We start from the raw sequence: 15,730 nt of genomic DNA, 5'->3' as shown, positions 1-15,730 counted from the left end.
TGTCTCCGACCTGCATCTCCGCTGTTGGGTACCGGACTGTACCATTCACACCTGTCGGGGAAGGGGGATGCTGGGCAGAGAGATGCTGAGCTCCTCCCCTACTCCTATTGACCAATGGTGCAGCCTTGGATTGGCCTTGCAGAGGAAAGGGACCTACCACTACAGCCACAGAGGGGTGACGGGAAGGGATTAGACGAGACCAAGCAGAGGAAGTCTGATTAACTGGGCAGGGCTGGATGCTGATGATCGCAGAAGGCTCCGGGACTTGGGAGGAGCCGTGTCGGGCTGACTTTCCCCTCCTCTAGAGATCCCCGCTCTCCGAAGTGCAGGGGCACAAGGGCAACTCTTTCCCCATAGATTCTCGCCTCCCAGGCGATTCAACCGAGAAGAATCGCTCAGAACAGCGAGAGAGACGCAGAGGGAGAGAGCGAGAGCGAGAGATCCTTGCCAGGATCCTTTCCCTGTCGGGGGGGGGGGGGAAGAGATCCCTTCCGTAGATCCCCTCCCAAAGGCACCCCTCTTTTTTTTTTTTTGTTGAAAGGATCCCTGGTAGGCAAAAAATAGGGACAGAGCCATCTCTTCCCGGGAGATCAAGCGACCCCCCCACCCGCTCCCGAAAGATTTCTCCCAGGCTGGCGAACGGGATCGCCTTTTAGGCGGAAGCTCTTGCTAGAGCAAGGAAGGAGATCTCCCTCCGCAGCGTCTGGAAGACCTCGACCCCCCCTCCCCCAAAGAGGCTGCCCCTCCCGCCCCAGGGAACGCCACCTCTCTTCTCCCCCCCCCCCCATTCTCAAGCGACATTCCCAGGGTCCCCATCCTTCCCGCAGCCCCTCGCCTCCTCGCCAGCCGCGATGAATTACCTGCGCAGGCGGCTCTCCGACAGCAACTTCATGGCCAACCTGCCCAATGGCTACATGACGGACCTGCAGCGCCCGCAACCGCCGCCGCCGCCGCCGCCCAGCGCCACCTCCCCGTCTCCCGGTAGCGTGTCCCCCGCCGAAAGGCCGCCGCCAGCGGCTGCCCCCAGCCCCGGGGCCGGAGGAGGCACTACCGGCGGCGGCGGCGGCGGCGGCGGCTTTTTCTCGTCCCTCTCCAACGCGGTGAAACAGACCACGGCGGCGGCGGCGGCCACCTTCAGCGAACAGGTTGGCGGGGTGGCCGGCTCTGGAGGCTCCTCGGGGCGCAGCAAAGTCTTGCTGGTGGTGGACGAGCCGGGCACGGACTGGTAAGGATCGGGCCAGAGCAGGCGGGGTAAGGATCGGGCCAGACTGGTAAGGATCGGGCCAGACTGGTAAGGATCGGGCCAGAGCAGGCGGGGACCCCCTTCCTCCACATCTCGCCCTCGCCTCCCTCCAGCCCTCCGTCCTGCCTTAGCTGGGAACAAGACGAAAGGACGGTTTCTTCCCCAGCTCCCCCGCCCGCCAACACATCGTCCCCAATCTCCAGACGGTGCCAATGGCACGCACACACACACACACACGCATGCATAGAGTGTTTTCTTTCTTTTTTAAAGCCTTCGCCAAGTTTGATGGCGATGGCACCCGGTTGTATTATTTATTTATTTATTTATTTATTTATTGCATTTATATCCCGCCTTTTTTCCTCATAGAAACCTGAGGCGGCTTACATAATCCTCCTCTGATTGTATTTTTTATTTTATTTCATACTTTATTTTTTTCTTTATTATTACATTTATATCCTGCCTCTCCCCCCTCCCTATTGAAAAGAACCCAAGGCAGCTTACCAGGTCCATTTTATCCCCACTGCAACCCTGTCAGGTAGATCAGGCTGAGAGTCTGGCCATAGCTAGACCTAGGGTTGATCCCTGGATCATCCAGGGGTCAAACCTGTTCATCTAGGTGACACGCAGGGGATCCAGTGCTCAGGCAGGGGTGAACCCTGGATGATCCCAGGATAAACCTTAGGTCTAGCTGTGGACTGGGTGACTTGGCCCAAAGTCACCCAGTCAGCTTCATGGCCCTGTGGAGGCTAGAACCTGGGTTTCCCGAGTCCCAGTCCAACACTCTCACACCACTACACCACACTGGCTTTCAAAGGTTCTCCTCCTCTAGATACAGATGAACTCAGCTTTGCCCGCTGTGGCAAACTGATTTAATGCGGAATTGCAGCCCCACAGAAAGATGGATGAGCCTTTGGCTCAACTGTCACTGCCCTTTAGCTGCTTAGCCACCATCGCTTTCACCATCGTTTTCGCCATCGCTTCGTCCTAGAGGACAGCAAGGCAGGCGGCAGCTATCCCTCATTCCTTCAGGATTTCCCCGCGTTGAAGTATTTCCTTCTTACCTTTGCTACATTCCACCCTTCTTTATCGTTCGCCCATTGATCTCTTCATTCACGTTATCCACCTGCAATTCTCCCTTTACATCCATTCCTCCGCATAGCTCAGATGGAGCCCATGACTCCATCTGAGCTACAGCACCCTCCATTCGCCCATCCATCCCATTATCTCTTATTTTTATTTGGCACTCCTGGGCTGCTGCATGTTTGGTCCGTCTTCTGTCTTAAGTATCTGCTGCCTGCCTGGCAGGCTTGAGGGAGGTATAGAGAAAGGGAATGGAGGAGGAGGGGGTTGTCATCCCCCCCACCAGACTGACATCAATGGCCCATCAGGTGATGAGCCATTGGGCTGTAGCCAATGGAGGTTGGTGGCTCTGATTTCAGTGGGGCCATTCTGGGTTTCAGTCAGAACCACCCAGAAGGCTAAATGAGCTATCCAAGCTGCTAAAATCTATCCCCAAAACAGGTTCAGCACTTTGGATAGAGTCTGACTGGTTCTGACTGAAACCCAGAATGGATTTACAGCCCCACCAAAATCGGAGCCACCAGCCTCCACTAGTTGTAGCAGAGGTTAGCTCAGCTCCAGGGCATTGGAGATCATCTTGTAATTAAGAGGCAAAATGCACTGGGGTGGGGGAATTAGGTTGATAATACCCATTGTAGCTATGGGGAGGAAGTGCTTGAAACGTTGTATCATAACTCAAGGGGGCTTGCAGAAATGCCAGCTTTTGGATTGCAGCTCCAACCAGTATCAGTCTGAGAAGTCAAAATACCAGCTAGGTGGGTTGGTAATGCCAATTTGGCAGTCCTCCCAGTACATATATCGCACTGGCTGGCTGGCCTTTTTTTCTTCCAATTACGATCTAAGGGATGGAGTAGTTTTAATAATTTAACAGGGATTTGATCTGGGCAAAATGGAAGATTCTTCTCCCTCACCCCAGATTCATGAAAGATGAAGGGGTGGGTTAGTTTTGCAGCTTATTGGTGTAACCATTTGGCTCTGTTATCCCAAAGAGGTGGGTATGGAGAAACCCCTAGCAATAATCACAACCTAAAATCAGGATTGTTAATAAGACAACATGCATGGTTTAATTTGAGTTCAATTGTCCAGAACACATGTGGCTCCCTAAATAAGCATGATAGTCAGATCTATCATCCCTCCAATAACTTCTAGAAATACTGGACACCTCATCCTGCCCCACTAAACCATAAACCAGTTCCAGCTCCATTATTCCAACCAAAGGTTTCCTTCGAGCCCACCCTTCCCCTCTCTTCCCCTACTTTTCCCTCAAGCATCCAACTTCCATTACTGTGTATCTCCCCCAGTCATGGCTGCGCAGCCACTCTGGCCTGCAAACTCATTGGCTCATGATCCTCCAGTTTCCCAGAAGTCAACACATAGAGAAGATGCCACATTGTTGTGGCTTCTTCACAAGAGAATTGAGATCTACTAGTTAGGGAACGCAGGCCTAGAGATCTCAATCCCTTTGTCTTAGCATTGACCCATGTCAATGCTAAAATCCAAGCCAATCAAGACTAGATGTGCTAAATCAAACTGATCAGTTCTGTGTCTCTTTGTGTGAGGTATATCAAGGGAACCTTCTCTGATCTGACCTTGATCCAGGGCAACCTTACAGATGGAGAAATTAAGGAGTGTGAATCCTCCTAAAGCAGCCTTCCTCAACCTGGGGCGCTCCAGATGTGTTGGACTACAGCTCCCAGAATGCCCCAGCTGGCTGGGGCATTCTGGGAGATGCAGTCCAACATATCTGGAGCGCCCCAGGTTGAGGAAGGCTGTCCTAAAGGGATAGGGACATGTGACTAGAAATGCAAAGGTCCAGGGCGGAGGGAAGGGAAAAATTCTTGGGGGGAAAAACCTGGGGTGTTCCCATTTGTGGGGGGATATTATTATTTTTTGGCCTTCACATCTCTAAACGTGGCTGAAATATAAGCAAAAATGGGGGAATCTCAACTCTTCCAGTATGGATGGGATCAACCCTTCTGTGCACGAGTTGATCCTGTCTTTCAGATGAAATGAACAAACACAGTCAGAGATAGATTAAAATAAACAGGGATTTTTTAAAAAAAATCCAGTGCTCCAACTGAGCTCGAGAATTGAATGGCAATGGCCAACTGTATAACTGGATTAGAAAATGAGCTAGACAAATTTATGGAGGACAAGAATATCTGGGGCTATTAGCACAGCACTAGTTCATATAATTGTATGTGTACGTGCGCTCTAATATGGTGAAATCAATGAGGGGGTCGAGCCAGTTGCTGGAAATTCACGAGGTCCACTGACCTATCTAAATCCCCAAAGGTGGGGGGGGGGAGAAGCCAATTAATGGTAACTTCACCAAGAATTAAACAAGGATTGTGTGAATCAGCCTTGAGATTAACTAGATTTACATTGATGTCAGTATATACCTTCTATGTGACATCTGGTACTGGCCACTGCCAATGACAGGATACTGGCTAAAGTAGATTATTCATCTGATACACTAAGGGGGGGATCTACACTACAGCTTTAAAGTGCTTTAAAGCGCTTTATAACAGTTTTGACAACTGTTGGAGCTGCATATACAGTTTTCAAAATGTTTTCAAAGTGCTTTAAAGTGCTTTAAAAGCAATAGTGTAGATCCCCCCCTAGACAGCTTTCCCTAACCCAGTCCCCATGCTGGCTGGGGATAATGGGAGTTGTCACCCAGCATCTCTGGAAGGCACTGAGGAAGGCTGTAAGATACCCTTCCCTAACCCGCTGCCCAGCAGAGCTTTTGGACAACAACTCTCACCATTCCCAGCCATGCTGGCTTGGGGATAATGGGAGTTGTCACCTAGCATCTCTGGAAGGCATTGAGGAAGGCTGTAAGATACCCTTCCATAAGCCACTGCCCAACAGAGGTGTTAGACAACAACTCTCACCATCCCCAACCATGCTGGCTGGGGATAATGGGAGTTGTCACCCAGTATCTCTGCAAGGCACTGAGGCAGGCTGCATTAAGATATACTAAGGCAACATGCACAAAGTATGTGTCAGTTTCTCATTCAGCATACTCTTGTCCGAGTGGCACCCTGGAAGCAATATCAGTCAAAGTTTCTCAGCCCTTAACATCAATTATACACTGGGCTTGCTTCACAGGCACGGGGAAAAGAATCTACTGGAGGAAGAAAAATCTTTCCAGTAGCTGTGGGGCCAATCTATCCATAGCCCTCCATTACCTCGACATTTGCCAGACAGAGCAGTTGTTACATCGTTACAGCGAGTGTTGCTGCCTGTTCATATTTTTTATGGACTGTTCATATTTCAAGAGCTCAGTAATAAGCAGACAACTGATTATAGATGGAGGTTGTCCACATGTGTGTGTGTGTGTGTGTGTGTGTAGGCAGAATTGAATGCCCAAACAAACTCCAACCAGTCCTTCAATTTCAAACTCTTGAACAGGGCAAAGGAGGCAGATGCAAAGCACAAGAGCAAGAATGTGTTTAAGAAGAAGGGACTGGAGGTGTCTGTTTTGCAGAAATATTTTATGCAACTCTAAAACAGAAAGTGCTGTGTAGAATAATCAGGGGCTGAATGAATGAGTACTGGCTGTCAGAGACCCTCCAGGTTCCAAGCCCCTCTATCTGTATAACACTCCGATGCTCTTTAGTGTGACCAAGAAATGGAATCCAGGGGAGGGCTATATACAGGCAGAAGCTGGCTCCATTGGTTCTCAATGACTATGGATATGCATTGCAGGGAAAAGGTTTTGCTCCCCTCCCAAATGGTGCTCACTGCGTCCTTTTCCCCATGTAAGTGAATAGCTGCTATCCATTCCAATGAAGATTTAAAGGGTGCAGTTGAGGATAATGTTGCCACAGAGGCAAAACATGCCCACAGCTGTTTATACTGGCTGGGCTGGAAACTAGACAAGAAGACCATTTGGTTGTTGGTGGTAGGGAACAATGTCCGTCCGTTTGCTTCTGAATGCAGCAGTAGGGGCTGCAGGGGAGGCAATCTTTAAGGCTTGCCCATTTCTTTCCCTGGCAAGGCTCTTCCACTTTAACAACAGGCAGAAATTCAACAGGGTCCCTCAACATAGAAATGCAGTGATGGCGGGAAAAGTTTCATTGGCTGAAATCCTGCTTCTTATGAAGGTTACGGGGCAAAGCGGAAGCCGATGGTAGCCATCTCTGGAACCATATCTGTTTTTCTAGTTTGGTCTACCTGAAGTCATGTGCTAGAGCCTGAAGTCTGACAACAAGGGGATTCAGAGCTTTATTACACCGGCATTATATTGTGCAATCACTGCAATTTGCGTGCAAAGGACTCCGAAGTTTTCCATCTTATAATCTGCTTTTATTGTGAAGTACTCTGAAGTTTTCCAGTTTATAATCTGCTTTGACTGTGAAGTACTCCCATGCATCATGCTTTAATTGTGCTTCAAAGGCAAAAGAACTGACCTATTTTGGTACTACTTTTGGAGCAAATCATTTGTTGTTTTCGGAGTGGCCACTGGGGGCGCAGGAGCAGGATTTGATATGTTTAAAGAAAAATTAAACAAATGCTTACATCTGTGTAAGTTTTGAAGCTAGAGACATCAAAATTGGCACAGTAATAGATATTAAGGAGAGCTTTAAGCATACCAAATTTGAATCAGATTGGGTCATCCGTTGATTTTTTATGATTTTTTTACATTTCCCCCCTTAAACCCTTTCCCTGGAATACAAAGGATCTTAGGAGTGCTGCTGCCCAGGGTGTGATTTAGCTAGCAACAACAACAACAATGCCATCTTAGTGCTGTAGGGGATAATTTGAGGGAAACGGGTATGTGGTATGAAGCTAGCAGTCTGCTCTATTGATCATGTAAGGGCAGAAGGCCGGGTTCTGGCTGTTTATGCTTGGCCTGGCCAATCCAGAAGTATCATGCTACTGGCTAGGCATGTGCTCCGCTCCTATTAGAAGCGCAGAAGCAGGAGCGAATTGGCCTGCTCCGCCTTGCCCAGAGGCGGAGTAGAAGCGGACCCCGGACCCCTAGAAGCAAGGCGAAGAGAAGCGCCCATTTTTCGGAGCTCCTCTTTTAGGCGGACCGCTCCGATCGCCATCTTGAAACATTTCGCCCATAGATAACTGGGTTGTTTTTGAAGCTATCGTTCTGAAAATTCTTGTGCTTAGACAGTCGTGGATGGGGGTCATTTTGAGACTACTCTCACCTCTCTGCGTCGTGCGGGTCGCGTGTCACATGATCCCAAAGTTGGAGGAGGGGATAGGCAAAACGGGTAACTTGGGATTCTGGGAAACTTCTCTTTCTTAGTCTGAACGGACTTTTCCCAGTGTTTTTTAAAACAGTAGCCCCACCAAATGCACAAACACAACCTGTGAAATCATATACTAAGCCAATAATAAGAGATAGAAACACAGCACTGCTACCCACCCTAACTTTGGGGAACAACTGAAAAGATGTGGTGCAAGGGGATGAGCTCCCCTAGGGCATCTCATTGTGGACGTGCCCCCACTCTCTCCTGTACTTGGAAGGCCATCAGAGCCTTCCAAAGAGAGTAACCCGGTGGAGCAATGCCAATCATGAGTTGAAGTGAGCGGTCTACTTCTCTTAGTGGTGGAGCGATGCCTATCATGCCTTGAAGTGACAGTTCCACTTCTTAGCGGTGGAGCAATGGCTTTCATGAGTTGAACTGACAGCCTTGCTTCTTAAAAGACTGGTCACTACTAGGACCGGTCAAATTGGCAGCTGCTTCCCCCTCCCCCGGGCACGTCCCCCTATACTGGTAAAAGACAGATATAACCTTTTTAAAAAAGTTCTTCTTGTTGTTTATTCAGCAACACTGCTGCTTTTAATTCCACCCCTCCTTCGTTTATTTATTTATTTATTTATTTATTCCATTTTATATGCATTACTGGTTTATCCTTGGCTCACTTCCTTATGCCCCCAGAAATGTCTGCTGCCTGCCTGCCTGCCTTCCCTCTCTCCTCCCCTGCCCGCCTTGCAGGGATGTTGTGTGTGTCTGGCTTTGACTCAGGGGAGAAGTCCTTCCTGCGCTCACTTGGAGTTTTGGAAGTTCCAAATCCATTTTTCAAGTGTGGAAGAAGATTAATATAGGTTGATCTCTACTCCCCAATTCATGCCATGTTGGGATTTCCTTTGAAATGGCCCCATTGAGAGGTCTGCAGGTTTAAGCCCTGCCAAAAAACAGGGGATGATGGGACTGCCTTGAGTCTGGGCGTGCATCTGTATTCCTGGATAAGCTATCATGGTGGTGAGTTTGAGGTTTTACTTTCTAACGTTCAAATTGACGGAGCTATGGAAAGGGGTGTGAATGGGGTGTTGGATTTTCATAAATTCCCCCAAAATCAGGGGATGATGGGACTGCCTTGAGTCTCGGCATGCGGCGTATGTATCCCTGGATAAGCTGTCATGGTGGTGAGTGTGAGGGGTTTTTTTAACGTGCAAATTGACGGAGCTATTGGAAAGGGGTGTGAATGGGTGTTGGAGTTTCATAAATTCCCCAAAAATCAGGGGATGATGGGACTGCCTTGAGTCTCGGCATGCGTATGTATCCCTGGATAAGCTGTTATGGTGGTGAGTTTGAGGTTTCTAACGTGCAAATTGACGGAGCTATGGAAAGGGGTGTGAATGGGGTGCCCGATTTTCAAAAATTCCCCAAAAATCAGGGGATGATGGGATTGCCTTGAAACTTGGCTTCCATGTGGACACATGGATAAGCTATCATGGTGCCAAGTTTGAGGTTTCTAACGTGCAAATTGACGGAGCTATCGAAAGGGGTGTGACTTAGGGTTATGGGTGGTGCGTTAGAGGTTAGAGCCCCGCCAAAAATCAGGGGATGATGGGACTGCCTTGAGTCTGGGCGTCCATGTGGACACATGGATAAGCTGTCATGGTGGCGAGTTTGAGGTTTCTAACGTGCAAATTGACGGAGCTATCCCAAGGGGTCTGAATGGGGTGCCTGATTTTCATAAATTCCCCAAAAATCAGGGGATGATGGGATTGCCTTGAAACTTGGCGTGCGTGTGTATACGCCCATGAGGTGTCATGGTGCCAAACGTGAGGTTTCTAACTTGAACCAAAAAAAAGTTGTTTACTTTTTTAGCTTTCAATGCAACCCTATGGGGGGAAAAAACGGAGCTCCGATCCGGATCCGGAGCTTCGAGCGGAGCGGAAATGGGCGGAGCGGGGACGGGGCGAAGCGGCCCAATCCGAAAATCACGGATCTGGAAGTGAAGCGGAGCGGGGGGTCCTACTACTGGCCATTTCATCATTCTTTGTTTACAAGTGGAACCTGCAACAAAATGCTTAAATGCTCACTGCCCTAAAGGAGTGCTCTTGTTGAAGGTTCCAACCAGCCATGCCATCCTATCTTAAGCTGTTAGTAGAGGGGTAGCCATGTTAGTTTCTGGCAGCAAAAACAGCACACCATAAAGACTACAACCATCATTATGGCAGCCTTCCCCTCCAGATGTTTTGGACTTTAACGCCCAGCCAGCATGGCCAATGGTGAGGGAAGATGGTAAATGAAACCCCAGACATCTGGAGGGAACTAGTTTGGGAAAGGCTGTATTATGGCATAGATTTTCATGGACTAGCTGTTAGGGTAAGGGTGGGACACTTGTGGCCCTCCAGATGTTTTGACCTGCAATTCCCATTGGCAATGATGGCTAGAGATGATGGGAATTTTCGGCCAAAATATTTGGAAGGCCACAAGTGGCCCAATCCAATGTGAAGAACATAAGAAGAGCCCTGCTGGATCAGACCGAGGGTTCATCTAGTCCAGCACTCTGATCACACAGTGGCCAACCAGTTGTCGGCCAGGGGCCAACAAAGCAGGACACGGTGCACCAGCACCCTTCCATCCATGTCCCCCAGCAACTGGTGCATATAGGCTTACTGCCTCGGATACTGGAGGTAGCACATAGCCATCAGGGCTAGTGTTAGGAGCTTGAACCAGTCAATTTGCTCCCATCTTATTCTTTTCCACTGGACACTCAAAATTGTGTTGACTCTTGAATGTCTCTGAGTCCTCATTGGGTGGGGGGTTTGTGTGTGTGTGTGTGAGGGGGCAGAGTCATACATCTGCATACCTCAAGGCTCACCCAACTCTAGCATGCTGATATCTCTCTCTTGTTTCACAGTGGCCCTGATCTAGCTCATCCACTCCTCTCACAATCAATCACCTGACGTTGCTAATGTAATTAACTAACTCATTCATTCATTCATTCATTCATTCATCTTATATTAAAAGGAAGTGTCATTCTCACCTGCGAGCTTTACCACTTAAGCAGGACCATAGCCAGAGTTGGGTTGGTGTGTGTGTGGCCCCCCTAAATTTTATCTGCTCCTCATATATATCTTCAAAAGGCCTGCAAACCAGGTGAACTGCGCCTTACTTTTTTGGCACCCCCCTGAACTTTTAGTTTGCTACAGGCCTGAACTTAAGATTGCAGCTAGGGTTTCACAGGATGAATGCTCTTCCGTACACCAAAATTCCATGCACAGAGAAAACGAAACGTTAGGGTTTTTTTTTAGTCTAGCTTTCTTTCTTTATGTGGAGGGATTATTATTATTTTTTGCATGGAAGCAGGTTCAATCATGTGAGCCCCTGCACTCTTAAGTTCAGAAGTGGTACAACTCAGATAAAAGTAGATTTCCTCTAGGAGAACATGGCCCACCTGTGTTCAGTGGTGGTGATGCAGTATTCCCTGGTGAGATTATTCTGGCTTTTCATCTTGAGTCATCAGTCTTGCTATTGGTATATATCTGTTCTCTTCAGTGGCTGATATGCAGGCATGTCTCTAAGGCCTTAGCTAGACCTAAGGTTTATCCCGGGGTCGTCCTTGCCTGCTCCTGGGATATCCTGTGTGTCATTTACATGAACAGGGATGACACCAGGATAATCCCAGGATAAACCTTAGGTCTAGCTAAGGCCTCAGATTCTTTGAAAGTATATCCATGTATCTTGCAGACCCTGATAGAGCTAGAATGTAAAGATCTGTACAATAGTGTGCAACGCAGCCAGAGTTAAGCACTTTTGAGGGGAGCAATTTTAAGCACATGTTCCAGGAGAAAGTAATTTAGAGTGTCATCAGAAAGGGGGAAATTGCATTTCCATACTGTCACTTCCCCCTGCCTCACTTATGTCCCATGATACTTCCTCTTTCTTCACACAGGGGAAGAAAGAGGAAGTAAACAATGACCACATGGCCCATTCAGTGGCCATTTTTATTGTGCTGCTTTTCCTGCATGCAGCAGGAAATGGCGGCATATTCCGTTTAAAAAAAAAAAGGATTTAAAGGGGTCTTTTTTGTGATGGAAAGAAGGCGAGAAGGAGCAGAAGACCCATGGGAGGTGGACAGCGGTGTCAAAAGGACCCACAAACATCCGTAAGCGGAAAGTAAGGAGTGTGCGATAAAACGCTCGTCTGATGGTGCACTCAGTTCTCTGTTGCAAATCCCTTCGACAAGATTCACCAGTTCTTGCATTGCCAGAATGGGAGGACAGGGCTTTTGATTTCCTCTACCCTGTTTACAATAGGTCTTTCATGTTCTGTACCCATCTCATATTGTGATATATCCAATTTGGATATCTGTGCTTTGTGATGCATGTGTCTGTGTGTATGGGTGGGTTGAAAGATATGCCTTTACCCCCACTTGCCTCTCAACATGGTATAGTCCCTCCACTTACTCTTTAGTTCCACCCCTGCTCCTTCTGTTCCCAGTTGTTACAGGCCTAAATGATCTATCACTCAAGCACACATGATCTTGATGCCAACTGTCATCTGGGCATTCTTGGAACTGGGATATCAGCCCCAGGGTGGTTGGAGTGGCAGGGAAAGCGCTTGAGATACCTGAGCCCTCAAGACAGCAGGGACTGTGGTCCTGCTGATTGTCCCTTCAGTCGAGGCATCTGTGTATGCGGACCAGGAGACTGGACAGGGAAGAATAGAAATGTGCACGCAGGCCAAGTTTATTATGTGAATTAGCAAGATGTGATTTCACTGTCAAATCCCGGAAAGTGCTGCCAAGGTTGAAAATGTCACAGTAGGCCAATTGGCCATCTGTTGTGAATTTGCGTTCTATCTATCTATCTATCTATCTATCTATCTATCTATCAAATATGATAGTGACTCAAAACTTCCGAGGACTTATAATTTATCTTGTAACCCCCTTTTACATCAATTTGACCTACCAAATTCACTTCCATGCAAGATGTGGCGGTGGCCTTTAGCTCAGATGGGTGTTGGCAAAAGGATGAAGCTGATTCAAGGAGGAGAGTTTTACTAGCCCGGATAGCTAAATGGAACTTCTATGTACACAGGCAGCGAACCTTTAAATGTTGGGTGTCAGTGACAAAGAACAGGGGAGGGCTATTGGCTTTAAATCAAGGGTGAGGAACCAGTGGCCCTCCAGGTGTTGGACTGCAACTCCCATAACCGCTGGCTATTGCCATGCTGGCTGGGGATGATGGAAGTTGGAGTCCAACGACATCTGGAGGGCCACCAGTTCCCCACCTCTTCTTTAAAACCTGCCTGTGATGTTCTTGGAGTCATATTGCTGTCTGCTATTTTGTGGGAAACTTGGACCAGGTGGAATTTTAGTCTGAGTCATCATAGCAGTTCTAATATTCTTAATGGACATGAATTGTATGATTGAATTTGATAGATGACTGTGCAAATGCTTCTTAAAGTAAAAAGTCCTTCATAAAAGAACAAAATAGCATTCTGTCTTGCTGGAATGGTTTATTCTTCCAGAGCATCCCTGGATCTCTGAGGCTGGCTTATTACGGGTGACTCAGATGCACCCCACTGCCACTGGCATTATCAGGGTTTTATTAATAATATTATAATGGTGAATTTAGTACGTCAGCTTGTACTCCGCTCCCAGCTGGATTGAGGCTAGCGATGTGTTAGTGATGGCTGGAGAAATGAGATACAAAGGTATTTCCCTTTTAGTGGAGATATGCTTCAAGAGTGGGACAGGGGAGAAGGACAAGAACCAGGGATAAGGAAGGGGCAATGTGGCATGGCATCGCCGTGCCCCCAAATGGCCTGTCCTCCCTCATCACTTCATATCCTCTGCATTCTCCCCCACCATAATGGATCAGGCTTGGACATGGGAATTCAGGATGCTTTCACTGCAAGGAGCTGAGAACTGCTGCTATTTGTCACAGGCGGCTTTGGATTCCTGCTGGGGATGATATATGGGGATGATCTGTGTCAGGCGGATGCAGAGGGTGTTTTTCGCAGCGGGGGAAGATGGAGGGTGTTGGTTTCATCAGGTCTGCAGCAGACACAGGGGCAGCCCTAAGGAGGCGCAACCAAAGCCCCGCTCCCCTGCTGCCTCCCATCAGGTGTGCAGCGTTGTGCTGAGCAAATGATCAAAAGGCTGCCTGGCATGTCTGACAATCCCCCACGCCTTTCCCTAGATCATTGTCCTGACCCATCACCTCCAAGCCTTGCTTGAGTCATCTGGATCTGTTTTGCTTGCTGCGGCTGGATTGCCTGTTGGTTTCTGTGCAGGGAGACACCTGAGATGGAATTCCACTGGCCCCACCAGAACGTTATCCATTTGCTAGAACTGGAGGCTGGCAAATGTCCCTCCAAGCCATCCTTGCTGTTGTAGAGCCATCATGATGATGCCCTCCTGCAGTGTTGGTGGCTGTGCTAATGCACATGCATACGCTGTGACTCCAGAGTGTCATGAATGCAGATGCACACATGCAGAGGGGATTTGCCTGGGACAATCCCAGGTAAACCACAGTCCCTTTTTTGGTTCTTTTTTTGGCCTTTTTGGGATGCCTTTTTACATTTTTGTTTGTAGATGATGCAAGAACTGTCATTCTCCAACAGCCTTCCCTAACCTGGTGCCCTCCAGATGTGTTTGACTACAAGTCACATCATCCCTAGCCATTAGCCATGGTGGCTGGGGCTGATAGGAGTTGGCATCCACAACATCTGGAGAGGCCCAAGTTGGGGAAGGCTGTTCTGCATTGTTTAGTTCCCTGCCCAAGGTCCCGAGTAGTTAACAGCTCAATCCTATACCTGCCTACTGAGAAGCAAGTCCCATTAAATTCAATGGGACCTACTCTCGGGTAAGTGGCTGTTGCACTGCAGCCTTAGACTCCTTCCCTGTACACCCTTACCTGGGAGTGAGTCCCATTGAGAACAATGGGACTAACATCTGAGCAGGCAAGCAGAGGATTGCCATGAGATCTTTGTCTCTAGTGCACATGCATGCTTAGGCATGCAAGTGCACAAACACACTAACGCACCATGTGGTGCGCAACCTGCCATTTCTCACGCTCCACCTGCTGAGGTCTATTTTGAACTGTTGGCAACATATTTTATAGGTCTGGACAATCATGCCTTCCTGCTATTCTATCAAAAACCAAAAGAACAAACAGCATCTTGGCTTTTAACGCAGTGCTGGGAAGCTGTTCCTGAGCAGACAAATACAGCGGCCAGAGCACAGCCTTCAGCAATGTGCCAAAATAGCAGGGGGAGGATGTAATGATGCCTGTGATGGAAACAGGGGGTCTTATAAGCACCAAGCCCCTATTTCCATTTGTGAGCTGTTCAGAGAGCAGGCCGGTGCCGTTTTGCAGGGTGCGTTTGGCAAAATCGTTATGTGTGTTCCTAGTTTTGTGTGTGTGTGTGATTTTTATTGTTTCAAACGTCACAGACATATATACCACAAGATCATTACATAAACAGAAATACAAACAAAAAATACACACAAAAATACAATAAAAAACATCTAAGGTTAAGGTGTACTTTTGGCTTCCTTCATATCAGAAATGTGAACTATCTTCTCTCGTTCCTTAATTACATTTAACACAGTAATCAAATTTATTTATTTCTTCTATCTTAACTATATCTCATATGTGTGCATAGTTTTTCTATGCACACCTAGAGCAGCCTTGCACATCCTGGTGCCCTCCAGATGTGTTGGAATACAACTCCCATCATTTCCAGACAGGCTTGGGAACTATGGGAATTGTGATCCAACACATCTGGAGGGCGTCAGGGTGGGCAAGCAAGGCCTAGAGTCTAGAGAAGGGCCCTGATCCTCTCCTTCTTAGTTGAATGACTGGCTGCTGTCTTACACCAGGATGACAGCATTTTGGAAGCCCACTCCCCTGCTACATAGGTGGGGTTAGAGTAAGATGCATGACACCAGATTCCACAGCACATCCAGAGAGTCATTGGGCAGGCAAGGAAGTGTTCCATTCGCAAATGACACACTGCACATACCCAGGACCAATTTTACCTCTGGGAACTCTGTACATGATCAGGGGCACTCAGCCCTAGGTGCCAGAATTTTTGTAGTAAAAAAGACACAACCCCGTTTGCTAGAGTTGATGTATGGATGATTTTGCCTTTGAGTTGAAGTTGTCTTTAGGTTATTAATTACATTTTTAAA

The 15,730-nt window shown here is 47.9% G+C and overlaps 1 protein-coding gene across 1 annotated transcript in view; it reads left to right on the top strand.

The window, feature by feature from the left end:
* The first annotated feature begins 839 nt into the window (after window positions 1-839).
* Window positions 840-15,730, top strand: part of SYN1 (synapsin I) — a 174,300-nt gene continuing 159,409 nt past the window's right edge. The window contains exon 1 of the mRNA XM_063119531.1: window positions 840-1,225. Within this exon, the coding sequence (XP_062975601.1) occupies window positions 852-1,225 (374 nt within the window). The 5' untranslated portion in view covers window positions 840-851. The remainder of the gene's footprint in view (window positions 1,226-15,730) is intronic.

Source organism: Elgaria multicarinata, chromosome 3, assembly GCF_023053635.1.
Source record: "Elgaria multicarinata webbii isolate HBS135686 ecotype San Diego chromosome 3, rElgMul1.1.pri, whole genome shotgun sequence".
NCBI classification, from domain to species: domain Eukaryota; kingdom Metazoa; phylum Chordata; class Lepidosauria; order Squamata; family Anguidae; genus Elgaria; species Elgaria multicarinata.
Note: the sequence above shows the minus strand (reverse complement) of the source record. Positions and strands in the feature narration are given on the sequence as shown.